This window comes from Copadichromis virginalis, linkage group LG1 (genome assembly GCF_057382275.1).
Source record: "Copadichromis virginalis isolate Kocher_CV1m ecotype Utaka linkage group LG1, C_Virginalis_male_GT1.1, whole genome shotgun sequence".
NCBI lineage: Eukaryota > Metazoa > Chordata > Actinopteri > Cichliformes > Cichlidae > Copadichromis > Copadichromis virginalis.
In genome coordinates, this window is record NC_140618.1 from 27,683,894 (window position 1) to 27,711,158 (window position 27,265).

The window sequence follows — 27,265 nt, forward strand, 5'->3', positions numbered from 1 at the left end:
CAACCCCATTATGAAGGCCAAAGGTTTGCATCATTGTCAACAAAACAAAGGGAATATAAAATATGAAAGTTTTTTGTTTGCTATATAATTCCATAATCTTGCTTCATATACAGTATGTGATGTCTTCAGTAAGTATCTACAATGTAGAAAGTAGTAAAAACATACATATGTATATGTATACATATATGTATATATGCAAACCTGTCAGAAGGTGCTTCTGGCTATACTTTTAATGGCTAAGTATTGTGACTCAGCATGGGGAAATGTATAAACATGACTTGCATAACAGGAACTAGGAATGAGAAATGATAACAAATGTTCCCTTCAATGCTTTGTTTATAATAGCATTTGACGTTTGTGACACTTCTGAAAAATGTTGTTGACTACATTTGGAAAACCGCAATTCATCATAAGTCCAAATTTTCTACTTTAGGTTTGGTTTCAGCTGTGAAACAATAAAGGCGTTATTTATTTAAGACAATGATTACTCCTCTGACTATTATTAGTTCTTTATAATATTAATATTTTAACTATTCATAAACAAAATAAAGTTTGGCTCAGAAGTATATTATATATATGGAAGTATATTTTAAATATAAACTATTTTAAGAATTGAGCTCAGCTGATGTTTAGGCAAAGCAGCAGAACAATCCATCATAAAAAATTTTTTGAAAGTATTCAGACTGAACAACAACAACATATTAATATAGTTTCCCTATTAAAATAACTTATGATGAAGAAAAATGTTGCTTGTGTCTGTTCTATATATTGTTTTACTGATGCCTGAAGCATCATTTTACTGTTTTACTTGGTCATGGTCGAGCAAGTTTTTCTTAATGCTTTTATCAGTAACTGAAACTAACGATGAAGTCAACATGATAATCCAGAGCCCGCACCTCGTATAAACTTAACAATTATGTATATATATTAGAATTTTATTGTTAATAACTAAAAGGTAATAATAATAATTTTTGTTCTACCCTCAAATAGTCGCCGTTAGCTAGCATCTGCTAGCTTCTTGGTCCTGGAATGGATTTCTTTTTGTTTTTGATGCGACTTTAAAACTGATAAGATCTGTTGATCTTATCTGGGCTGTACCAGTGAAACTCATTTTTCTCAGTGTAAAGATGTTTAACTACACATTTCATCCCATTTGAGAAAAAGTAGTGCAGTTTTAACAGTTAAGTAAATGTATTAAATAAAGGAATTTGTCACCACAAATAAATAAATGTATACAATTATATAGAATTAATTACCGGTATATATAAAGTTCTGGTGGCTCACTAGCCAGACTAATTGACAGAAAATGCCACCTGTGTTTTTATTGTTACTATTTATCTATTACTAATTACTTTTTTTTGAATGGCAATGGGGAAGGTCTTTATCAGCAAGAGAAAATATAAAACTCAAAAAGATATAACAAATATATGATCTCCTACACATTTTCCAACACTCTCTAGTGGTCTGGATTGGAGTCTTTACCAGGCTTATTCAGCCTGATTGCATCTCACTTTTTGGATACATGCGTATTTCACTAAATGCATGAAAACAAGTACTGTAGGAGTCCTCTCTGTGTCTATGCCCCAACTCTGACCTTGGTCTTTCCCAAGGGATCAGTGCCATGTGTCCTCTCAGCTGTGGAGAACGAGAGAGAGGGATTTGTCTTGTATGTGACGTTCAAAGGTCTGATTCCCTTACAATAAGCATTTGATTGACATGAGAGTGTGCATGAACTACATGTATGTATGTATATATGTATATATATTCCTGGTGTGGGGGTCGGAGAGGTGTGGGGATGATGGCTAATCTTGCACCCCGAGTGCTTTTGATCCCTTCAACTAGTAAGAGATGCGCGCATGGTGCCTTTATGTCCCTGGGATCAGCTGTGCTATGTCAGAGCTTAAGAAGGGAGATCCGGCACATGAGTGAGACTACAAAGCCTGTGTGCCCGAAATAGTGCAGGAAAGGGCTGGGGTGCGAGCACACATGTCGCACTTGTTGCTAATTTGATCCAGTATAAGTTGCATAGATAAGAGCAGACTTACAGTCCTTCAGAAATGATCTCTGGATTCAAATATGCTGGGCAGCTTTGGCTCTCAGCACCCTCTGCTGGCAGATAATTGGTACGGCCTCCACTCAAGGGTTTGAGTCCAGTTTACACCAGGGATGTCAAACTCATTTTACATCAAGAGCCACATACAACGTAGTTAAAGACATTTAACTACACATTTAATCTCTGAGATATCTTTATGTAGTAAGAAGTGCAATCTCAACAGCACGTCTCAGTTTTTCTACATGATAAATGTGTAAAACTAGAGGAAATGGTTCTGGTAGCTCACTTTTATAAAACGGAAAAGTTTTTGCTGATTGATAAAGTATTTCCTTTTTTTCTTTAAGCTAAATTTCTATAGTATAAAATGAAGAACAAGTACTTTTCTGTCATTTAATTCTTTATCTATTACTTAACTACATTTAGCTGTGTGGTATGATGGCTGCGGGGAAGCTATTTATCAGCAAGAAAAGCTATAAAACCTATAAAAATACAGATAAAACTCCAGAATTTATGCCCTCCAACTTTTTTTTCCCCAAAGCCATCCAAGTTTTTCCCAGGCTGATTCTGGTCCCAAGGCATTATATTGTACCAATTTATATTTATTATGATAATCTATTTACTTATCAAGCACAGTGCTCGTCAGTAACTCAAATGTGGCAATTAAGGAATCCTTGTGAGTGTAACATACCTAAAAAGTCCAGTTAGCTAGCCCCAAAGTACAGTACAGTACAGAGACATGAACTAATGCATATAGTCTGTCAGTCAATTAAATTAAAGAGATCGGAGTCACGTCTGAAAAAGAAAAGAGCATTTTATTCAGCACTGGTTTTGTTCCAAGGAAAGAGCAAGGGGAAACTTGAGTATCAGCAGAAGGTGGTAGGTGAAAGCAATGATTTTTTTTCTCTCTTTTTTTTCCATTTTTCCATTTTTTTTTCCAGCAACAAATGTTCAGTAAGGGAAAGTACACTCAGGTAAGGCCTGGCTGTATTTTTCTACGTTGAGCATTTAATGCTTACTATTGATTGTGGGCAGATGGACGGTGACCATACATCTTTTACCATTTCTCTTGTCTCAGAGTGGTGTAGAGGTAATACATCGTAAATGTCAAGAAGAAAAGCTAAGAACACAATAAAACTGTTCACTTTTGGCCCTGAACGTATATAATTTACACATCGCATTCTTAAGAAACACATCAGCTGTGTGATTTCACCATCCATCTAATATTAATGAAATACCGCAGTTTTTATTTTATTTTTTAAGTATTCCATCCATGATTGTTGCATATATTTTGTTTTGCACAAGGCAAGGCAAGATTTGGGTTTTTTCCCCACTCACCCAAATAGTTTGAGATCTACATTGTTAAATGGAGAGTAACCAAAATTGTAATATTAATTTTGAAGAGGGAAAATAGAAGTCAGAGGCAGAAGAATGCAGCAAATTCCTGTTGCCTGCATTTCATATGTTTCAAGCACACACTAAGCCATCTACTTTACAGAGAAGCCGGCATTTGTCTTGCTTTCGAAAAGGGGGAGCATCGCACCTGAAAAGCACTCGTAATGTCTAGAAAAAGAAAACCCGGAACAGAAGCAATGACAAATACGGATGGAAAATAAAAAATAAAGCACAATGTTGCCTTTTTGAAGATCAGAAAGTGTAATGCTGCATGTGGGAGAAAAATGTTAGAAGTCCTGTTTAGCCAGCTCCTGAGCGTGGCTTCTGTTCCCCTTTTGTCCACCCTGGTGAAAAGGGGCTTTACCTGCAAACCCCACCACCCCAGCGGACGCTAGCAGAACCATGAGGTAGATTACGGGTCAAAGTGACCACAAGAGAAACAAAAACCCTCCCAAAAACGATGCCGCCTGGGTGAGATACATGCAATTTCATAAAAGTACAGCTCTCGTTTCAAATCATGTCATGAATTTGTTGTCGTTTTGTTTATTTATTTATTTATTTTTGTAAAAAAGGAAAGAAGAATATAAGGATTTCCCTTGCTCTGAGTTTGTCACCGTTCTCATTTCTCAGTATTGCCGCGGGACTCTCGTTTTCTTTATTGCTACCAGACGACTAGATAGCGCAACGCTCAATGGAAAGCCTCGTGATTCCACACACACCGTTTTGCTCAGTCCGATAAGAAATGTGACACCTGATCAAGTTTTGATGAAACAAGGTTGGAGAATGTTCGATATCACGTAAGGAAGGCACCTTTTCCAATAGTAAATTCCTAATGAAATGGTCACTCGTATCAACTGTCGAGTGCAGTTTTCTGAGCTGTGGCAAAGTCGAAAACCAAAGTGAAGTTATTTTAAAACTTCAAAATTCTGTGCAAACGAGGTCTGCAAGGGTTTTGTCCATATACCACAAATAAAGGAACTATCAAATCATAGAAACCTTGATGGGATAAGGAGGGAGGGAGTGATATCTCCATCTCATGCATTTATTACCACATCGTACTTGAATGGGGAAGGTGAGGGTGAATGGGCACAGGTGGGGATGGAGGGAGGTACGGGGGTCATCTGGCAAGTGTTTGAGAATCCTTGAAAAAGAGGAAAACAAGAACAGCATTTTGTATTTTTTTTTTTATCAAAATAAATCTTGGTTTTTCTTTTTTTTTTTTTTTCTCCTTTTCCCCCACTTTGACTCGCTGGCTGCTTGAGTCTGTTTACACTGTCCTCATTTTCAACTACAAATGTTGGGGCTGTGCAAAAAAAAAAAAAAAAAGTTCATGTTTCTGGTCCAATCAGCAGACAGAGACTGTTATTCCTGTGATGTCATCAGCAACTTCCCACCTGCCAACTGGCTCACAAAACAGGAATGTGGCCTGAAAGACAAAGAAAGCAGAAACAGGGATATAAAACTTGATTTTTTTACTAAACAGGGGCCACAAAAATACACTCAACTGCTACAGGTCAGCTGCTCCTTAACGCAAATATCTACCGTATTTTCCGCACTATAAGGCACACTTAAAATCCTTTAATTTTCGCAAAAATCGACAGTGCACCTTATAATCCGGTGCGCCTTATGTATGAATTCTGGTTGTGCTTACTGACCTCGAACCAATTTTATGTGGTACACGGTGCTCAAAAATCTGTCAAAAAATGTTTTAGTACGACCTTGGTAAGCTACGAAGCTGCACCGGATTGTCAGAGCATTACGGCTCCCGTAGTCAGGAGCCTTGCGGAGTAATCTGGGTCCAAAACTCCGTTCGCTTCGAGTTAAAAACCCTCTAAATTCTATCATCTTTAATAACATGATCAGCGTTTCTGCTTTACCGGGTGTAACAATTAAGTTTAACATCCAGGCATCCATAAAACCAGAATTTATTAAATTTAATGGAGTTAGAAATTAGCAGGAAGTTAGCTCGCTAGTTTCTACCTAAACATGATATAGCATGTTCTGACTGAGAGATTGCTGAAAGAATTAAAACGTACAGCTCTGCTATCACTTCCAACATAAATGAAGACAGAAAACTACACAGCAGTGACTTTTGCAGGGTTACTGAAGTTGGGCTAGCTGGTATACAATGATGTGCTACGTGATCGATAGCAACACAGCTATGTTAGCATAACATTAGCACAGTGAAGCTGGAGGATGAATGCTAACTTTTTCCACTCTATAAAAGTTAACGTGAGGGTTCCCGATGGTTAGGGACAAATGCAATCGCATTGCAGGTTGCTGTAAATGGACCAAACTTCAGTCAGGAGAACAACTGAGATAATCCATCCACAATAAGAGGTTAGTCATTAATATACTGCAACAACATGAGAATAGAGCAGCTGTGAGTGAATTCAACATTAATGAATCAGTGGTACGGAAGTGGAGGAAGCAAGAAGAATGATTTGAGTAAAGTTTGACTTATCTGATTTTGTTTCGCTTAATGCGCTTTATAATCCAGTGTGCCTTATTAATGAAAACAGACCCGTTCATCAACAGTGCGCCTTATGGTCCGAAAAATACGGTAATTGGCCAATAACATAAATAAATTGACTGTACTCAAATGCAATCCGCAGTCAACTTATTTCCATGTGAATATGACAAAAGTGAAGAAACTGGCTGTGATGCTATCATGTTAATATGGAACCAAAAACTCAGAGGGATGTTTCCAGCAACCTGTTGAATCTGTGCCACAAAGACTCAAGGCAGCTCTGAAGACACAAGGGGGTCCAACCTGGTACAGGCAAGGTATAACTAATGAAGTGGCCGGTGTATATCTATAAACACACTTGAGATTTGAACAACAATCCTGAACATCCGGGTGCAATTAATCACTACAGAAGTCTCGTCGTTCAGGGTGGCCCATTGCTAGCTAAACCATAGGGTCGCACAAACACAACAGTCAAAGGTTAAATGGAGCATAGCAGACATAACAATCACAACCGACTAAATTAACGATTTGAACTCAGACATATACATTCCCACGAGTCTGTAATCTACATTTTCAGTATGTTTTTGATCTTGTGGCAAATAAGTCAGTAGGGCTTGACTCAACATGCCTTTGCTCAGGTTTTATGTGTGCACTCAGGCAGCCGAGTGAGGCCCAACTCTTAACTTAATAAAAGAGACAACTGTAACAGAGCAGCATATATAAACATTTACAGTACTTTGCATTCGCACAAAGGTTTCTCCTCAAAAGTTTTGTATCATTACAGAAATTCGTCCCGGGGCTTTATTAGGATGTCCACTTGACTGTTACGTGTCAGTGAAGCTGCTGAAGTAAACACTCATGTTGTTGAGATTTACGTTGGGAAACCAAAGCATACCTGCATCTACTTGCTGAGTTGACTGTAAGGGGACGAGTTGTTGGAGGAATCCACTTGCTGCGGCGTGCCATTTTCCTGAAAAGCAAAACATCAGCATCTCTCATTTAGAATCTGATAATAACCATCCTCGCTGTGTGTGCGTTGAGATAATTGATAGCTTTAGAGGACAAGCACCTCAAAAACAATCAAGGCCCTTTTGAAGGACAGACCACTGGACTGGCTGTTGCAATTTTGTTTAAGCGGTTTATTGTTTTAAGACGTACGACACCGTTAAGGCAGAAGCTGAACATTTTAAATGAAAAGTTGAATATGATAAAGATAGAATAAACCTACCGGTGCTGCCTGCATGGCGGGATACTGAGGCATGTAAGCTCCCTGGACACCTGGGTTTGCTGGAATATACTGAAAGATAAGAAAAAAATGGAAATAATTTAATAGTATATTACCTATGGAGATGCATGAAAGACAGTTAGGCAACTCAACTTTATGTGCACAGCATTTTCAGGATGACAACGTTGATCCACAGGAGAATGTCAAAGTTTGGTTGACAAAAAACCTCCTGTAACTGTAGCAGTTAGAAGCTCGTGTTATGTTCTTATAACTGCATCTGGGGACATGCAGATGCAGTTATAAGAACCAAAAACATCTGTCACGTATGAATGAATTTAACTTCCTTAAAGTGCAAAAAAACAAAAAAAACAAAAAAGTGTCTTCTGGCTCAGGCTCAATAATAAAAGTGTGCCAAAGGCCCTTTTTAAAAAAATTAACATGACCTTATTTGCAATAATGACACACACACACCACACACACTCACAAGGTGCAATTGCCAGCTATACTACAGCTGGTAATAACCAAAAATAAAGATTTCATCTTGCCAATTCACAGATATCTGTGCACAGTGTTGCAATCATAATCATAATTGCCTCTAGTGTGCTGTTTAATGGTAGCACAGATTTCATTTGATTAATGCTGTGTGTGTGTGTGCATGAGAGATGGAAGATATCCCAGAATTCCACTCACCGCTCCAGTGTTTCCCAATGACAGCTGGCCCATCTGCTGAGTCATCATGGCTGTTGGGTGCAGTGACATGGAGGGATCCACAGAGGGCGACATCACAGAGGCCTGAAAACACAAAGTGGCTCAGTTTTGTGGCACACGTCACATGAGTCAAGTCATTTAGATAAAAACAGCAACACCACACAGGAAAGGCAGTGATTGGTACAAAAATAACAAGTGTTACTCTCTGACATATATACGGGTCAGCACAGGCCAGCGAGCTGGGGAAAAGGACAGGCTTTCGAAACACATCCGTAACACTAACTGTGACGGTGTAGTAGTTTCAGGTCGAAAGAAAACGCTGCACATTCAGAACATTGTCTTCTATGCTAGTAAATTATGCAGAAGGTGTGGTGTTGCCAGCTCTAGCCAGTTTTCAGATGGAGTATTGCTTTAAACATGATGCCCTCAGGGAACGGACCATTTCCTAACAAAAAAAATAAAAAATGGGGGAGGGGGCAGATCAGCAGAGACACTTGTTCCACTGGAAACCATCTGTTGGAAGAGTCAAAGAGTCACAAGACTGTCTCTGCTTCAGGCATTTCCTGCTGGATCCAGAAAGCGGGAGAAGGGGGGGGGAGGGCAGTGGCTGGAAGCCTCTTTAGTTGTTCCATTTCTCTTTCATACGCAGTCCAACACACACTTAAAGCATGCAGCGGCTATTTCCCAGAACTTGTCTCAGCCTCTGGCCTTCTCATGTGTTTGGGGAAGTTTTGTAGCTGGACTTGTCTGCATCAGCAGAACAGGGGGAATAAAGTGACACTGTGAGCGGCTATGAGCTCAGAAGTTTAGCTGCAGTGGCACCACACACCCATTTCCTGTGCACAGAACACGACGCAGTTTATAAAGCCGTGGCTGCAGCTGCCTTACCGGGTGTTGCATGATGTATGGTTGATGTGCCACCCAAGAATGACTCTGCACCTAATGACGAGAGAGGCAGAATGAGAGACAGATGCAAAGAAAGAGGATGAAAGCAGCAAAACGTGTCGCCCATTTACAAATGCAAAACAATTTATCTCATCTCCACCTCAGTAGTTTTATTTGTGGACTGTATAAGAGTAGCTCTGCACAATTTACAGTTCAAAAGTAATGGATCATTTGAACCTTTGGCCATTTAAGAATTAATATATATGACAAAGAAACTAGGATGCATACTAGGATAGAAATTGAATGATTCTAACAGTCTGAATCACAAGCCACAGGCGAATCAGCATAAACGCCATCTATCATCATAAAGACAGCACACTCCTGCTCAGACATAAGAGCCCCAGTAATATCCAAAGCCATCATCTTTTTAAGTAAAAGCCTGGTTGCTTCTCTTGCGTGGCACTAAGCACACCAGTGGCTTCATAACTCCAGTTCTGCCTTCAGTACTGAGCCTAATCATCTCCATTAAGGAGTTCATATGCCTTACTAACAGCCTGGGTGAGGTCCACCCTACTTCTGCTCAACTGGTCTTTTCCCGAAAACCCTTTTTTACAGTTTTTTATAAGCTTAAGCTGATTTGTTGTTGTAATCAGCTGCCTTCCTCGTTTAACTGTAAATGTAAGCCTGTTAGATGTTAAACAGTTATCATTTAAATTTGGTATGGGCAATATACAGGAAAGCTCTGGCAGTAGAAGATCATAGTGTTGCAAATGTAAAGGCATTGCTTTCTTGGAAACAGGTTAAGAATCTATTGGAGTTCGTGATTAACTCCTCACGTGATCCGAGTATCTACTACACAGCTCTTAAAACTCTGAAGTGAATTTATCTGCGACCATCTGGCAGACGGCTGGTGAAAAAAAATAAACTCAAATCAAAACTTAAATTTATCCCTCCTGTGCAAGTGACAGACCTTTTCAGTGGTTTGAGGTATTTTCCACACAGAATGTCATTCATTAAAACTCTTTGGCAACAGGAAGGAAGACGTGAGAATTCAGAGAAACCTTGACTCAGAGATGATGACTGTGCCTGCTCAAATGAGGAGTTTGTTCCAGCGAACTCCTAAGCTTACTGTCAGATAACACGAGCTCTGTTCACACATAAAAAAAAATGCAAAACCACATGGAGCTTCCAACGTCTGAGGCAGCCCAGGAAAATTACATTCATCCATCTATCTTAACTGATTTAGGATGTGGGGGTTGGAGGGGTGGAGCCTATCCCGGCAAGCATTGAGCAAGAGGTGGGGTACACAGTGACTAGGCTGCCAGTGTAAGTTGCATATACAAGCAAAAGGATCCACCAGCCCACACACTGTAACCTCAAATGTGGAATACAGAGGAGCGGACAAGTATCGAGAAAGCGGTTCAGCTCTTAGAAAGGGTTTTCTTGGCCCATTAAAGGGATATTGTGCAGTACCTGGTAAGCAGAGACTGGAGACATGTAGGGAGCCATTGTGGGCTGCACAGTCATTATCCTGTTGGTGACTGGATAAGGAGAAGCATAGTACCTAGGAAACAAGACAGTATTTTACAACAAAGCTTGGGAATTATGAGGCTAGTAAAGTGTAAAATGAGGGCATGAACTGTTATAACCAGAGTGCAACTTACCCGTTCTGTATAGCTGCTGAGGAGGGGTCATAAGTGAGAGTCATTGCCCCCTAAATGACAAAACCATCAAAAAGGTAGAATTACATAACTGAATTATTAGTTCTTACTACTTTAGCGTAACAGTAAAACACCATGAAACCATAATTGGTGAAATTACCTTTTCATTTCAACGGTATGGCTCAACAGACCCATACAATATTCTTGATAGACTTGTTAGAAGAAGATTGATTCTCAGTAATAAAAACGAGGTGGCATACATGCAAGATAGATGACATTACGTACTAATCTGAGATCCGCTGTCTGTCCGTTGGGAACAAATCCGCCATGAGCATGTTTCTTCCTTTGACTGTCAGCAAACTTACACAGCAAGGGCTGAGAGGGTGCTGGGGAGGAGGGATGTGGAAAAAAAACAAAAACAAAAACCCTGACATGTTAACAATCACTCAACAATTATTAATCACCGCCTCTGCGGTTTTCATCTGTGGGAAAGTATCCAGAAAGGGGAAACTCTTCCCTACCCAGAGCTCCAGAAGCCGTCTTGATAAACTTCCCATTGAAGTGGGAGATGACTGCATTGCACTGCTCTGTTGTGTCCATCCTGATGGAGGAGAGGATGAAACAACAACAAAGACTCATCATCAAGTGACACAGAGATCATCTAAAGTGCAATCTTCTTTAACGCAGTGATGCTGGCATGACTGGAATAACTCGGATTCTCATTTTTGTGACCATTTACATTCTGTAGGGTTTATAGCCAACAACTGGCATAGATATGTGAAGTGAAACAGGAGGCAGTATAGGGTTATATGTCCAGTTATCGATGACTGCTTTGGGTTTTGCACTGTAACGCCAGATTCTGGAGGAACACAGACAACACAAACACAGCCTGTATGCTTCGTGTTTGCTGTTACTGACAGCAGTGTTATGCAAAAGCATGTCTTACACAGACAATGAGCCAAAACTGACTCTATTTAATAAGTCTGAGGGCAGAACACAGGCTTGTTTGCTCTACATTGCAATACAATGGTACCTCAAGTGAGCTATTGTATTACACAATTTCAAAAGCAAACGGTAACAGTAACTAATGCACTGTTAATTCTATGTCTAATAAAGGAAGGCAGGTTACAGATTGCTGTGCTAGGACAGGAGCTGCACAGTGCCACTGCTACTTCATAACACAATTTATCATCATAGGTTTGCTGAAGGTTTATGTTGCACCTCCTTTAATACCGATCAAACAGGAAAAAAAGAAAAGAAAAGAATGTTCTTTCTGTGAGTCTCTTGTGACAGACCTGGCAAAGCCCACACCTCGGCTGTTGCCGCTGTAGTCTCGTAGGATCCGCGTGGAGACGACCTGACCAAAGGGCTGCAGCATGTTCTCCAGCTCTTTCTCATCCACAGACAGAGGCAAGTTGGAAATGTACAGATTTGTGGGGTCCTGTTCCTGCTGCTGCTCGTGTTGAAGGAGACAGAAAAGAAGAAATGCACTGAATGCTTTAGCATCATGTCACGATAAAATGAAATCAACACTCACAAAGGCTGTGTTGTGCCATTTCTCTACTGACAAATGAATGCATGACACAAAAAAAATAAATTCTCTGCATGAAACTTGCCTGGGCGCAGATCAGCTAAAGTGTGGTTAATGGCTAGAGGAACATTTGGTTAAACAAGCTCTCCTGCACACACAGACACACACACACACAGTGTTACACACTTCATCCGCACTGTGCAGCAGCTCAGCGCCTCCACAGTCTTCCCTAGAAACAGCAGGAGAGCGGCGTAGCCTAGCTACCGCAACACACAAACTGCGTTCAGCCATGTTTGCTCCAAACAAAGCAGCTACATGCAGGTCTCCAGTGAGCCACCGCACACCAGTGAATTCTAACCCGTGAATTCAATCACACGCAGCATGCATGTGAAAGGGAAAGGACTGGAAGACATTAGCCCACTATGAGAGAAATCACAGATATTATGCAAAAATATCCTTGTGTGCTTTACTTTCAATTGGCCACAGAGGCTCGAGAATGCCTCAACGCTTAAAGTGCTGCTATAACAGAGCACTGCTGCAGATATCACTATGTATAAATAGCAACTGCAAATACCCAATAGCAGTAAAGTTCCTGGTAAAATTCTGTATAGTGTATAAAGGAGAGTGGGTAATGTGTTGCACTGACAGGTTATTTGGCAGAGAGAGATGTGACATCTGGTTTCTACAGTGAAAGTAAATGGGGTCACGGGAAGAACAGCTTGTCAGCTGAGGTCATGTGACCGGTCTAATGTCATTCCCCAACACACAGTGGACACAAGCGTGCACGCATTAAAAAACAAAGGAAGAAAAAAAGCACAACCCCAAAGAGATGTTCGCAAGCATAACAAATATGCACAGACATGCACATGTGCATGTACCAAACTCACCTTGGCCATCTGGGCCTGTATGCCGCTGGTTTTCAGAGCATGGACTGCTTTTAAAGCAGCCGCTGGGCTGTCAAAGTCCACAAAGCCGTAACCTGGAGTTTGCAGAATAGTATTTACATCAGCAGTCAGTAAGTGATAACATCACTTACTACTTACTGAGATATATATATATATAAAAATTGCTTATTCTCGTAAATATAACAACATATTTTATACGTGAAAGACTCATAAAAGACATCTTGTAATTGAGATGTGTGGGAAATCTTTTAAAGGAATTGCTTTGGGAAGTCTGCTTATTCATTTCCTTCCCCAGAGTTAGACCAGAAGCTCGATAACACTAAGATCCTTGAGCGGGTAAGCTCGGCTAAGAATAAACACTAAAAACTATACTTGGCTTTGTTGAAAGATAAAAAGATAACCGTCTACCAGGACCTCTTCAGAATGAGCAGGATATAATTAATGCATTGTATCCTGTTTATCTGGGCAAAACCTTTGGTTTTCAGCCACCTTTCTGTAGTATTGAAATCAAAATGCTGTACTATTCCTTTAAACCGGTATCTATGTCTCACCCACATTCTATGCATGCCTTTTCACCATTTTCTAGTACATTCCAACAGTGTGAAAAAGATCTGTAAAAATGCAGTACAGTATGTTCTGCATTTTAAAATGAAGAAAGTTTTTCCGTATTTTTTTAAACAGTGCATCGAATCTTACCATCTGCTTTCTTATTATACAGCCAGCCATTATGCACTGTTTTCCATTTATTTCCATAAAGTGTAAAAATCTGTTAAATCTATTTGCGGAGACTCGGTGAAACCTCTGTGATACTTATCACACTTCTGTCTTCATAGTGTTAAAATGCAATGAAGATTTTACCAATCAATCTACACTTTCACCTGTGAAGCAAACCAACAGCACACGTTGTGTGACAAAATTATAAACCGGGCGTATTCACAGTTGGCTTTCAGGTCACGTGTTAGGTGGCTCTCTGTACTTAATTTAAAGTTGAACTGCTAGTATATTTTGGCAGCTAGAACTTATTGATCTCACTGACCTTTACACTTGTTGGTTGTCTTGTCCAGGATTGCCTTTGCAGACTGAATCTTTCCATACCTGTGTGCACAAAAGATGTAGACTACCGTTAAAGACAACGATGAATCAACAGCTGAGACTGTTCTCATTGTGTATTATTTAAGATTTCCAGATCCAGATTTCTCTGGATTTGTTTCCAGAGAAATCTCTACATGGAGAGCCTTCATTCAACTTGACAGTGAGGTTAAAGAAAAGAACAGTTCACAGGACGATTAAACCACACAATGTGTAACTGGTTTCAGTTTACATGTTTCAGGCTTTGCTTTATCTCTGACTTTCCACTCAAGTTGAACTCTGACACAAACTGTGAGCTTCTCTACCCGCACACCATACACACTGAATGCCTAGCTTACATCACCATTCAGACCTTGTTGCTATGAAAAGCACTTTCATTTCTGCTTTGTGCTGCCAAACACCACTGGGAACACGAACAAAACACAAGCAAACATGACACAAACAGCTGCTGTTGCTGCTGCGGGTTACATGAGTGGACGTCCTTTTCCATTTGCTTGTGAATCAGAAGGAAAAAGATTGGACAAAACAGCACTAATTATGGCAACCCACCACATTAACCACTTAGACTGGCATCTGTACTATCAGCACGTACAAGGCATTCTCACCAGTTGAATGAGAGTTTTGCAATCTGCTTTGCATACCAAAGATGAGCTGTGACTTTTCTATATGTTTCTTTATGGTGGTTGGCACCTTTTATGTGGACACTACGGTTAAACCAGCATGGTTTTTGCATGTCTGCATTGATTTTTTGGCATCAAACAGCAAACAGGCTTTTATTTTTAAGAGTGTAATATTTTACTTTAATTCCAGTAACTATTAAACCACTTATGCTATTTATTTAGCATATTCAGGAAAGGTCTCTTCTTATTGTGTAGGAAACCAGTTATACACAAAATAATAACAAGAAATCATAACTCACCTCTTTATATTGCATTCACACTTAAAATTATGCAATAACAGGCAGACTGCTAGGCTTTACTTAAACTAATTACTATCCAACGTTTTAAGAAGTGTGCTGAATATATGGTGAATGAAATATTCCTGTCACCAAGCACTGAGTAGCAAGAATCCAATCATCCTGTCCAAATATGGTCACCTCTGGCTTCAAAAACTGAAGATTGTAAAAGCCGTAATATCAAAGCAGGAGTCCACACAACACAGGTGGTGTTTGATGGCTAACGCTATCTGTTAATCTGCTTAGCTTACTACAATGTGATGAATTGAAAATAAATATATAAATAAATATATGCCCAAAAGAACAAAATATGTCTCATGTCCACTCTTAAATTCTTACTAATTAGATTTAAAAACCTTAAATGTAACAATTTCATGCTGTGCTGGTACAGATGGTAGCTTTCTATTTTCTGTCCTCTGTCCTAAGACAAGCTGACCCTGACCATAGAAAGTATTGAGATTTTGCAGCCATGAGATACCAACTTATCTGCCATTTTTGGACGCGTGACAATCATGCTGACAATTTAAAGTTAAGTGAATAAAACCCCAGATACACAGGCCTAAAGACCAGTCTGCGACCATCTGACAACCATCCATTTCTTGGGAAAAATGGATTCCCTGACCGATAGGCAAAACCTTTGTTGTGATGGTTTTTGGTTGCTAGCAGAATGCTGCAGTCGCCTGTAGTCTGCATGAACCCAGCTAGCTTGTCTACCAACACTGGCCAACTATTCTAAAAATGGCAGTAGAACTGTGAAAAATGCGCCTTTTAAAATGTCTTAGCTAGACGAACATTATTCTTTTCCAGTTTGTGCAGCACTTTTTCAGGGTTTACTACTTGGCTAGTAGGTAATAAGAGTGTTTGCAGACAAGCTACTGCTAGTGACCAAAGCAATTGCTAAAGGGTTTTTCTTGTAGTACAAGAAAGCAACTACTTACGAAATGGTTGGGGAATATAATTTTTTTCCCTTTTGATGTCCAATAAAGAGGACAGCTCTTGAACAATGGAGCTAGCTTCTAGTGGTGAAAAGTGAATCTAAGGTGGAATTACTTTGGATTGTCTTTAACAGCCAGCAGGGGACGACTCTTGTGGTTCCAAAATAAATTTGGGCTGGATAGAAACCCCTGGACTGGGACCTCGGTTTACATGTTCCTGATACATTTATGGTCACAATTGCTAGTTTCTGATTACACTGAACAAAAGATCAAATTAATGCTGCAAATTTAAACAGCAGGACGATCATGGCGAAAACACTCATGGGTCAATAGCAGGACTTCAGTAACCTGTGGATCAGTGATTCCCAGTGTGTGGGGCTTATCAACCTGGTGAACCACTGAAGTGCTGCTCGTGTACCATAACAAATCCCTTACATAAAAAAATTAAGAAATAATTTTCAATTTTGTGAGTTATTTTAGCGCAAACTACTTATATTTTGCCTTTTCTGGGCCATTATCTGAGCCTGAATTTGTCATATATTCTTTCAATTAAAATGTATTTTTAAAAAATTGCTGTCCTTTTTTAGAGCTACTATTCAACCCCTTTCATTTGCAAAGTACAATAAGTGACAAAACATTCGTTTGCACAGCCATACGCGTATATGAGCACGAACTCACTGGTGACAGAGTTTGATCAGGTCCAGGTCTGTCGTGGCAGGAGGCAGGCCACGGATGTAAAGGTTAGTTTTGCTGAGCTGCTCCAGGCCTGTGCTGCTGCTGCTGTTGCTGCTGGGACTGGACGGAGTCATGGGGTAGGACTGCACACAGGAAACACACTGTTAGGAAATGTACGGGAGCTGGATAATCTAATTTAAACTCAGGTCAAGCGTGATCACAAGAACATTTCATCAGTGTGACAAACACACAGGGAAAACGCTGTCTGCACTAGTCCATGCAGTACTCGTCTAACATCAATAAGCACTGCTCGCTAAAGAGCTGCATTTCAGTTGGTTTTCTACAGCGAGACACACCTGAGACCACAACAGGTCCGGTGGTAGCAGAAGAAGGACTCAAGGATTGGCCAACTTTGAGCTGCTTTTAGGTTATTTGCTTGTATGCCACTCACATTCATTTTAAAGAATAAGGCATGCTAAACATTTGGTGAGTTTGCAGTGATGCCGATCACAGAAAACTCAACAAATATTAACAAATGTTACTAATTAACTACCCAGTTGTGCATAGAGGTACCTAAAATTAAGCAGTCAAACAAATTAAATTATTTAAAGGGACAGGAGCCTAAAAGCAGCTTTCCTACATCTTGAATATGTTCTTATAATAATTTTGTACATTTCCATATTTCCATCGATCCATGCGTGTTCTTAACTCGCTTATCTGACTTAGGGTCACAGAGGAACTCCTTGAATTCTCTACCTTTTCTTAAACTGAGCAAAAGGTTTGCCCTTTAACCCCTTAGCTGTAAAAAGACAAATTTCCTGTGCATTCTTTTGCATTCTTATAGGTGGGCCTTTGGGTCTGACATCAGACAGACACTTCCATTTTTTTTCTTACTTGCACACCAAACCACACCACTGCCCTGCAAAGCATTTCCTTCCCTTTACTCATTCATTAAAATCCCCCCACCAGCCACCGCAACCCTCTCCAGTTCAGATCAAAGACAAAGCGTGGCAAAATAACACCATCTGTCCATAACCGAAATACAATCCACATTTTAGGAGCCAAAACTGTGCACATGGGCCAAACAAGGCCAACTATGGCTAAATGTTCATAGCAGGTATTATTCTTTCACACGTGAAGACCTGATTCCTGCCACAGGAACATCTGTTAGGTCTCTTATGTGTTCAAGTAGAGGCCTTACACTTTTGTTGGTGTGCAATTACAAAGCTTAACTTAAAGCTAAAAAAAAAAAAAAGCCCATCAAAGCTTCTCCATTAGAGGGCAGCTATGGTATATTTTACTCGCAGGGCCCTCTTATAGCTGATTAAACACCTACACTGAAGACTCATTCTTCCCCTGAAGGGATTCATAGGAGATCGGATTCACATCCCCGTCCTCAAAGTAACGTGCAGTACCTTCCGATGAATATATATTACAAGAAAATTGAACCCTCGCTCCACCTTATCTGAAGCAGGGTTCACATTTCCGTCAGCGGCAGAGGTTAAACACCCGCCGCCTCTCTCCTTCCATCTTCCATCTTCAGATGGAAAAGCACAGGGGCACGGCCTTCATTCAGACCAGCCTTTTCTCTTCACCTGAGAGGTCAAAAAGAAGAATGCAGGCAGGCAGGCTGCATAGTTCAGCCAGCACACTGACATTCATCCCAGCTCTCTCTCTCTCCCTCTCTGGATCCAACCAGAATGCATTAACCTATAAAATGGACTACAACCGTCATGCACATTGACCAGAGTTGGCCAGCAAGGTTATACGGACGTAATAATTAAAGTATCGGTTGTACAGCTACAGATCGGCTCGGATTTTATCTTTATTTTATTTAATATCTTCATCTTATTAGGTTTCCCCTTTTGACAAGTGCTGAGAGCAGATGATCTGTTTTCCAAACGGGGTTTAATTATTACCAGAATGTGGCGTGAACGCATGTAAATCCTGAAATGGCTTTCCAATGTCATGTGCTATTATTCACCCCATTTTCTCCCCTCAAAGTGTGATTTAAAAAAAAAAAAGTAGGAAGAAAGGGGGAAAACCCAATGTGTGTATGTGTGTGTCTTTGGCCTACCTGCTTACGATTGGCTGTCTTCGGCGGGTTGCCCGTGTTTGCAAAGATCATCCTGGAGGTTATAGATGGATTTTACTTCCTCCCCCCCCAGAAAAAAGGGAAAAAAAAATCGCACCGATGAGAGCCACTATAGAGACGAAATCCGAGCGGGGTTCGGGAGCCTATCAAATACCCAGTCGCTTTATAACATCCGCATCATGAACGGCTGCTGGACACTTTAAAAAAGAACCCTCGGTCCCGCATAGGTACACTGTTACATCTATACAGTCAGATGCACACCAGGCGATGGACCAGCCCTCCGGTCCGGTTCATTGATCTACGACGTCCTGCTGCAGACCGCTCGGCAGTCCCACCTACTACAGACTAAACCATCTCCGCCTCTGCAGGGTGTTTGACATCAAATAAACTGCGTTGCCGCCACCTAAAAACTCGCAGCGGACGCTTGCTTATTGCGATAAACGGACGTGTGGTGTCTGAGGCTCGGTCGAAATTCAGACACAAAGCGGGTTTGGGTTTGATTTTGGGAAGCACAATCAGTTTGGGCTCAACCCTCGCCGCCTTTCATGTTGTCGTCGTCCGCACATACCAAGCATTCTTCACCCCCACCTCCTGAAACCACACACACAGAGTTGTACACACACACACACCCTCTTCCTCTTTGTACCCTCCCCCCCGCCTCCCCCCGACACACACACCCCGTCCAACATAGGCTAGTACATGTCACAGAAGTCAGGATGCAGTGATATATAAGCAGTCGCCACCGGCCCCGAGACGAGGTCACAGTTTCCCTGTAAACCGCACAATGTGGGACGGAGGCAAGAACACAGAGCAAATATTGAATTCAAAACACACAAAAACATGCTATTGATGTTTTCTGGAAGGCTTCGTGTACTTCATATCACATAATTATGAGTCAGAAGAAGAAATACTTTTTTTTTAATTTAATGGCTTTACAAGATTGATGAGTTCATGGACCCTTCGTAAAAGTGCGTTTTAACACTAACCACTTCACTGAATGATGGGAAAACAGGAATTGTACCTTTCTAGATTCTCATCAGCGGCTTCACTGTGTATTGAAGACTTTATTTAAAGACCAAGCGCTTTAAAAGTCCCGTCCCCCGTCTCCTACCTTTAAGGGCGATAATTTTATTCTAAAAACAACCAAACAAAACCAAACTATCTGTACAAAAATCTGAAATTTTGAGTAAAGAAATCTTTTATTTATTGGACAAATAAACTTCAGATCCACACAGCAAAACATTGGTCAATTTACAGTCATGGTAGCCTAGTTTGACATAAATAGTAAGTACAGTACCGCAAAATGACTACATTTACCACAGTGCATTGCCTTAATTGTGAAAGAAAACGAGTCCACAGCAGTGTGCAGGTCATCAGAATCTTTTCAGGACTAAGTTTGAGTTTTTCACCTGTGCAAACGATGCAGGAGATTTCAGTGTAGAAAATAAACAAGCTGCTACAGAAAAGGAATAAATAATAATAATAATAATAATAATAATAATAATAATAATAATAATAATAATAATAATAATTAATAAACACATAAAAAAACGGTATGATGCTCTTTTTTTGGGGGGGGGGGGGGTTCTAAAGAAGGAAACTGCTATATTTTCAGCATCGTTATTATTATTATTATTAATATTATTATTATTATTATTATTATTATGAAGGGATAATAGGAAAATGATGGCATACAAACCTGGGCCCAAGCTGAACCATTACCAAGAGGTTTTCACACATGTAAAAAGGAGGAAATGGTATCAGAGACCACACACGTGTAGATGTGTGTTGTGGATTTGTTGGTTCTAACTTTTAGAGCACCCATTTTACCTTTTTTACTTTGATCTAACTACACTCATTTTGCATTCACATACAAATGTTTAAAGGCTCAAAGCAGTGCCTTCCTCTAGTAGTCATCCTGCTGCAAGTCCTGCTGGAGATTTATAAAGCAGCTCTAAATCCAAATCCCATCAGGGTGCAGGGAAGCTCTTAAAGCATCAAATTTCTCTTCCTTATTTCCTCTGCTGGTAGGATTAAGGTTTCATGCTGGTTTTGAGTTACAAGCCACTTCTGATGTGACTTGAAAAGTCCAATGATTCCTATCTGAACAGTCAGCTGCACCATTTGTTTTCATAAATGTGTTTGTACACTTGTTTTTATGAAGTTAGGCCATGTTTGATTAATAAATCCAATACATCCAATGTGCTGGTGACAGATGAGGTTTCACAAAAGATTCAAATGTAGATGAGTCAAATCTCTGTATTTTTTCATTCTACTTTTTTTTTAAATTATTTCTTTTAAAAGCTCTTCTTTATAAATAATTAAAATATCCAGTAGGTCGATTGTTCCATAGAATTTAGTTTTAGTTTTCTGAATAATTCCTCCAGATGTTTTAAGAATTGCTTCTCTCATCATTTTTGGTAGAATAATGACTGTATGTATTAAAACTATAACAAAAAATAAGCCAGCAGAAAGCCCTGAAACAATGTACTTTTGAGGCAAAGTTAATAATGTACGCCCTACTAATTTAGCCCTGGATCCCAAAGGTCAGAGAAACCCATCATAAGGAAGCACATCCTGGTTAAGACTGCTGAGTGTATTGAACTGTGTTGATGTAGCGGGGGGGGGGGGGTCTGAGGGTTTGAAGAGGGAGGGGCTGAGGAATGTAGATGATTATCTGCTCTGTCCACATCCACCAAAGAATAAGGGAATTTGAAATACCCCCTTGGCGCCATCAGCGTGGCAGCTGACGCATCTAGCATCGCAGTGTATCTAGTAACGGTGCTGGGTGAGATCATACGAGTTGTTCTGTAGAACTGGCTCCTGTCTGGCTAGAATACAGGAAACAAACAGAAAAGCTTTTTCACAACTCCAGTAATGGTGTGGTTTGGCTCAGCGTTTGTGGCTCCTTTGGGAGCAATGAAATGCTTGATTGCTGAAAAAGGAGAAACCATGAAAACATCACAGCAGTCTTCAGCCTTTATATAAAAATACTATTTACTTTATACACTTCTGTTTTCCATAGAAATGATACTGATGTGAGGGCTAGAGGTGGCAACTGGTTAGATTCATTACATTTAGAAAATACATAAAAAGGATTTGTTTGACCGCACTCACTGGATTGATCAACACTTAGAACAATGGGAACATCCAAGGATCTCAGTGAAGATCTAAGAAAGAGAATTCTAGAGTTACACAAGTTGGGGAGGTCTCTTGGGCCATTTGTAAACAGCTGCAGATTCCAGGATCATCAGTAATTTGGATGTGTCGCCACTTTGGCAAGTTCTGGAAAAAGAAACTTTCGCCCTCAGATGAGAGTAAATAGGTTAGGATGTTCAGAAACCAAGGCTCACGCCTTCTATTAACTGAAAACTGCTGGAAAACCAGCATCACTGTCCACAGCGAAGCTAGTTTTACATGGCCATGGGCTGAGAGAGAGAGAGAAGCCCCTGCTCCAAAAAATCTAAAGCAAGCAAAACGCCTTTTAGTCAGATGAGCTAAAGACTAAGCTATTTGGTCACAGTGGCAAGAGGTATGTAGGTACTGAGGAGTGAAGGTGAGGCTTTCAAACTAAAAAAATTAGACTGACTGTCAAGCATGGTGGTTGTAGCGTCATACTCTGGGGCTGTTTTGCTGTCAGTGGTAAATTGCACGAAGTGGATGGAAGAATAATAATGAAGGGCTACCTCCAAATTCTTCCACTTCACCTCAAATCAAATAGCATCAAAAACAGTGAGACAGTTCAAACTTGGTTACTGTTAGTTTGGGTTGACTTGATGGCTAGCAAAAGCATCTGGTCAAGGTGCTGCTTGTTGATAGACATTTTAATATAAGTTGATGTGTATGTTTATATCTGACCCTGTGTGACTTAGAGAAAATGCAAAATAAATTCAAGCCTGTACACCCAATTATTGTTTCTTGAGTCACTAAATGTGTAACCTGTACAATCACTCCTCCCTGGAAAACTATACAGCATACACAAGGGCCGAGTTGTCCAAAATTAACATGACAGTCATGTCCATGATGAGGTAAATGACTTCAAAATATGTATATATTGACAGAAAGAGCTGATATATAAGTACCCATAATTCAACTGGTTAGATTAACAGAAAAGTTAATACAAATAATAAATTATAAAGAGTTTTGATATAAATCTGGTTCTGGTTCTTCTTCTTCTTCTTCTTCTTCTTCATCTTCTTCTTCTTCTTCTTCTTCTTCTTCTTCTTCTTCTCCTTCTTCTCCTTCTTGTCGAATTCTTTACATAATCGATTTGTTGTCCTAAATGACTTAACATACATAACTGTGGCTCCCTCTAGTGTCTCAATGTTGCAAATGCCAGTCGGGCTCCACCAATATACGTCATTAGTGCGACAGTTACTCTGTGGAAAAAAGACGATTCTGGCTGATTCATTGTAGCCGGGTGGTTTGTTTCGGCTACGACCAGAAAAACAAACTCTTCTGAATACCACACAGGTCTGACAGCAGGTAAGTGGAGGCAGACGTTCAACACAGCTCACAGAAGTCATTAAATCTGATGAAAGGGGATTACTGTAAACAATTTGTTAATCATTTTCTTGTACTAAACGGTGCAGGCTAAGTTAGCACAAACAGGCTAGCGCTAGCATCACGCTAATTGTGTCCGTGAACTGAGCTAAAAGCAGCTCAAAACAGTAAACAAGCTAAAACTATAGTCATCAGCCACAGGCATGTAATGATACATTAACTAAAACATACGAGCCGATAATGTTTTATCAGGCTTATGATGTTGCCGTATTGCGTTTGACGATTATGGGTGAATTAGCACATTGAAGCTAACTGTCATTAGCCTTTCTGTGGAATATGGATATTTGATTAATTAATGTAATTTTCTGTGTTACTGGAAGTGCAGTTTAGCTCATTTTCTGCACACAGAGCTTAGAAATAGTCCGAATTTTCTACTCGAGTTTACTCGTTAGGCCTACGTACACTGTGACTACACATAACGTCTAATCTCATAAAAACAAAATATAACCAAAATATTAAAATAAAATATGCATAAGGTACATTTATTTTAATGTTAGCAGTTAAATATAATTTTAAATAATGTATAGGGTGATCTTATTAATTTGGAGATTGTCCAAACAGAGTAAAATCTGATCTCTATAAGTTTTCTTTGAATAAATGTGGACTGAAGGAACTATTACATATAACTCTGTATCTTCACAAACCATGTCCTGATCACGAGTTTAACAAAACTTTTTTTTGTTTGTTTGTTTCTGTTTCACAGTTAACACATCTCAGTATGGACCGGCTGCTTAGGCTCGGAGGTGGAATGCCAGGTCTTGGCCAGGTAACCTAAAGATAACCAACAGTATAACTACATTACATAAAAAATACACTTGCTAAAGGGGAGTGCTTGTGTGCTGCAGGTTTTATCAGATGGTTACTGCCATTAAATAAATATTAACAGAAAGAAATATAATGCATATGCACATTGTATGCTCTAAAATTCTAACTGATACCTGGAATGTGGTGATTAGTAAAAGCTGCTGCTGTCTTACAAAAGCCTGAACTAATAAAAAAAACACTGCTCCTCAGGGCCCCCCAACAGATGCACCTGCTGTGGACACAGCAGAGCAGGTGTACATCTCCTCTCTTGCCCTGCTCAAGGTAACACCTCTGCACCACATCATCAGCAGTAAATATGTGATGTCCATAAAAAAAAACAACATCTCGATGACTTTTCATGCTATTCCTCAGATGTTGAAACACGGGCGTGCTGGTGTACCCATGGAGGTCATGGGATTGATGCTGGGAGAATTTGTTGATGACTACACAGTGCGAGTGATTGATGTGTTTGCCATGCCGCAGTCAGGAACGGTAAGTTCATTTGTCCCAATCTCCTCCTGTAGATTACCAAGGAGTGCACAGTTGGATAATAAACACCTTGTTTGTATCATGATATGACCAATTTTGAAATAAATTTGTGATGATTAATGTTGACTTTATACTTTTTCACAAAATCACAATTTTGTGCCTCACAGGGTGTGAGTGTCGAAGCAGTGGATCCTGTGTTTCAGGCCAAGATGTTGGACATGCTAAAGCAGACCGGCAGGTAACACTTGAGACTATATAAAATGAATAAAAACTCATTTTCAAAAGGATAGTTTGATCAAATACCTGCTTAGCTAGTAATTGATGCATAAAGTGAAGGCTTAGAAGAGAAAATGAAAAGTTTTTATGAAAAAATTTACGTTAAATGTCTCTAAAATCATATTCACATATGTCTGCTGTCCTCTTCCTGTGCTGTTTAACAGACCAGAGATGGTGGTGGGATGGTACCACAGTCACCCTGGGTTTGGTTGTTGGTTATCTGGTGTGGATATCAACACACAGCAGAGCTTTGAGGCTCTGTCAGAGCGAGCTGTCGCAGTGGTCGTTGATCCAATTCAGAGCGTCAAAGGGAAGGTAGGGATGAGTGGGTACCAAGGAGAAACCCTCTAATCAGCCTCTTATTATTTCAAGTGCAGCGCACAAGATCAGTTATTAAGTGAGAATTCATAATGAATTAGTGATGATGATCGTTTAATTGTGAAACGGTTTTTCCTCCACTGTCATCTTCAGGTTGTTATTGATGCCTTCAGATTGATCAATGCCAACATGATGGTGTTGGGTCATGAACCAAGACAAACCACATCCAACCTGGGTCATCTGAACAAGCCTTCAATCCAGGTAACCTGCTGTTTGTGTTCTTAGAACATGGGTTTTTTCTTAAAATCTCCTAACAGATGGTAGCAACGTGTATTGTTATCTCCAGTTTCTGAACATCATATGCAAAGTAATAGTCACTCATGCTTCTCCATAAAATTATGTTCAGCGTTTTCTTTGAATATTTGCAGACAACACCAGCTGTTTGTTTTGTTGTTAGTGTTCAGTTAGCCTCAACAATCAGCTTGTTATAACATGAACAAACACAATTCAGTTAACTTTATTTACATGCAGTTAAATCGTTGCATAACAGCATATACCTGAGGCAGTTGGCACTAGTAAGGTTGCATTCAGAGAGACGTGAAGAACAGGAACAGCTGTGTGCCCTGCCATTCATCACACTTTATTTCCAGCCATTGTATTGAAACTAAATCAGTGTAAAAGATCTAAAGAGGATTTTTTGTAAAAATTCAAAACAAATCCAGTGTTAGAGATTTTTTTTGTGCAATGTTTGCTGACATTATCCAAAAAGGAAAAAAAAATGCTAAACTTGATGTTTCTTGTGTTTTCAGGCCCTGATTCACGGACTCAACAGACACTACTACTCCATCACCATCAATTACAGGAAAAATGAGCTGGAGCAGAAGGTTTGAGTCTCACAACCTATTAAAGAGTTAATACTTTTGTTAATTTGTGGTAGAACATATGACACATGACTTTTCTTATTCAGATGCTGTTGAACTTGCATAAGAAGAGCTGGATGGAGGGTCTGACCCTGCAGGACTACAGCGAGCACTGCAAGCACAATGAGACCATCGTCAAAGAAATGTTGGAGCTGGCTAAGAACTACAATAAGGTGCGACTTGAAATAATTCAGCAGCAGATAATTTTTTAAAATTTTTAAATTATTTTTTTTTTACCATACTGTTCCACAATACTGACATACTGTCATATTTCCACCTCAGGCCGTTGAAGAAGAGGACAAAATGACTCCTGAGCAGCTGGCAATCAAGAATGTTGGAAAACAGGTAGATTTTTGTTTGTATTTATTATAAACTTTATTGAAACCAGGGAATTCTCAAAAAGGATCTGAAAATCTTGACCCTGTGGTTTACATTTTTCATCTTTTTAAAACTTTTTTGTTATTTAATCTACAGGATCCCAAGAGGCACTTGGAGGAGCACGTAGATGTTTTAATGACATCCAACATTGTTCAGTGCCTAGCTGCCATGTTGGATACAGTAGTTTTCCAGTGATTGGGCTGTGTGTGTATAACTGTTAATATTACAACCCTTGTTTTCTTTTATATAAAATAAATGTATGTATGACAGTAATTCCTGTGCTTGTGTCTGGACTGACTTGTAGTGAACTGAACTTGTTAACAGTTACTGGAGGAAGTTGAACCACAGCAAATACACCACAGGGAGAAATCTAGTTTAATTAACGCAGGGCACTTGGAAAAGCTTAATCCAATACAATGTTACAAATATAAGAACAGTAACCTGTCAGATGACGCGACGCAAAAAGTGCCCACTTGTAAATAAGCAAAAACATACCCGACTATTTATTGGAAAGAACCAGAAACGTCAGATTAGGTTTTATAGCTGATGTAATCTGTCAGAAACTGGAGTCCGGTTGACTGTTTGCACCAAGCAGTGCAGTCTATTAATCAGTTATTCTAAAACAGATTGTAAAAACAACTCTGAACATTTGATAAATAAGTGCCAGCACAATATACATGACCACCTTACTCCTGATGGTCAACTGTAGCTTTTACAGAACATTCAAGTATTAGCAGCCAGATGTTTTCCGTTGTTGGAGGTTTCAGTAGCTTAAAACAAAAAGTGGAAAAAAAAGCTACCATGAAGTTACCGCTTTTATCAGAATATATTTTACAGACATCGCAGAGGGCAAATAACTTTGTTCTTTTGTGCCAAAGCTTCTAATATCACTGAGCTGACTCAGCAGGGACTCTCTATGTTCATGTAACGCCTCTCTT

At 39.7% G+C, this 27,265-nt stretch overlaps 2 protein-coding genes across 2 annotated transcripts; one reads left to right on the top strand and one right to left on the bottom strand.

The window, feature by feature from the left end:
- Window positions 1–2,846: 2,846 nt before the first annotated feature.
- rbms1a (RNA binding motif, single stranded interacting protein 1a) lies at window positions 2,847–19,138 on the bottom strand. Its single transcript, XM_085457304.1, has 14 exons — window positions 18,562–19,138; window positions 16,488–16,627; window positions 13,867–13,925; window positions 12,813–12,904; window positions 11,690–11,847; window positions 10,916–10,995; window positions 10,680–10,780; window positions 10,398–10,447; window positions 10,207–10,297; window positions 8,737–8,787; window positions 7,831–7,932; window positions 7,144–7,212; window positions 6,811–6,885; window positions 2,847–4,871 (listed from the first exon to the last, which is right to left on the bottom strand). The coding sequence occupies exons 1-13, from the start codon at window positions 18,610–18,612 to the stop codon at window positions 6,817–6,819; spliced, it is 1,113 nt and encodes a 370-aa protein (XP_085313430.1). The 5' UTR covers window positions 18,613–19,138; the 3' UTR covers window positions 2,847–4,871; window positions 6,811–6,816.
- Window positions 19,139–22,864: 3,726 nt separating this feature from the next.
- On the top strand, window positions 22,865–26,600 carry psmd14 (proteasome 26S subunit, non-ATPase 14). The gene is made up of 11 exons (XM_085457316.1): window positions 22,865–23,064; window positions 23,846–23,908; window positions 24,157–24,228; window positions 24,319–24,438; window positions 24,603–24,673; window positions 24,876–25,026; window positions 25,183–25,290; window positions 25,839–25,913; window positions 25,997–26,122; window positions 26,232–26,294; window positions 26,424–26,600. Exons 2-11 carry the CDS (start codon window positions 23,861–23,863, stop codon window positions 26,520–26,522), a joined length of 933 nt encoding a protein of 310 aa, XP_085313442.1. The 5' UTR covers window positions 22,865–23,064; window positions 23,846–23,860; the 3' UTR covers window positions 26,523–26,600.
- The last annotated feature ends 665 nt before the right edge of the window (window positions 26,601–27,265 follow it).

Coding starts and splice junctions, on each gene's coding strand:
- psmd14 (XM_085457316.1), top strand. CDS start 23,861: ATGGACCGGCTGCTTAGGCTCGGAGGTGGAATGCCAGGTCTTGGCCAG. Junction 23,909..24,156: donor GAATGCCAGGTCTTGGCCAG/GTAACCTAAAGA, acceptor ACTGCTCCTCAG/GGCCCCCCAACAGATGCACC. Junction 26,295..26,423: donor TCAAGAATGTTGGAAAACAG/GTAGATTTTTGT, acceptor TTTAATCTACAG/GATCCCAAGAGGCACTTGGA.
- rbms1a (XM_085457304.1), bottom strand. CDS start 18,612: ATGATCTTTGCAAACACGGGCAACCCGCCGAAGACAGCCAATCGTAAG. Junction 10,996..11,689: donor CGAGGTGTGGGCTTTGCCAG/GTCTGTCACAAG, acceptor CTCCTCCATCAG/GATGGACACAACAGAGCAGT. Junction 7,213..7,830: donor CATTGGGAAACACTGGAGCG/GTGAGTGGAATT, acceptor CTTATCTTTCAG/TATATTCCAGCAAACCCAGG.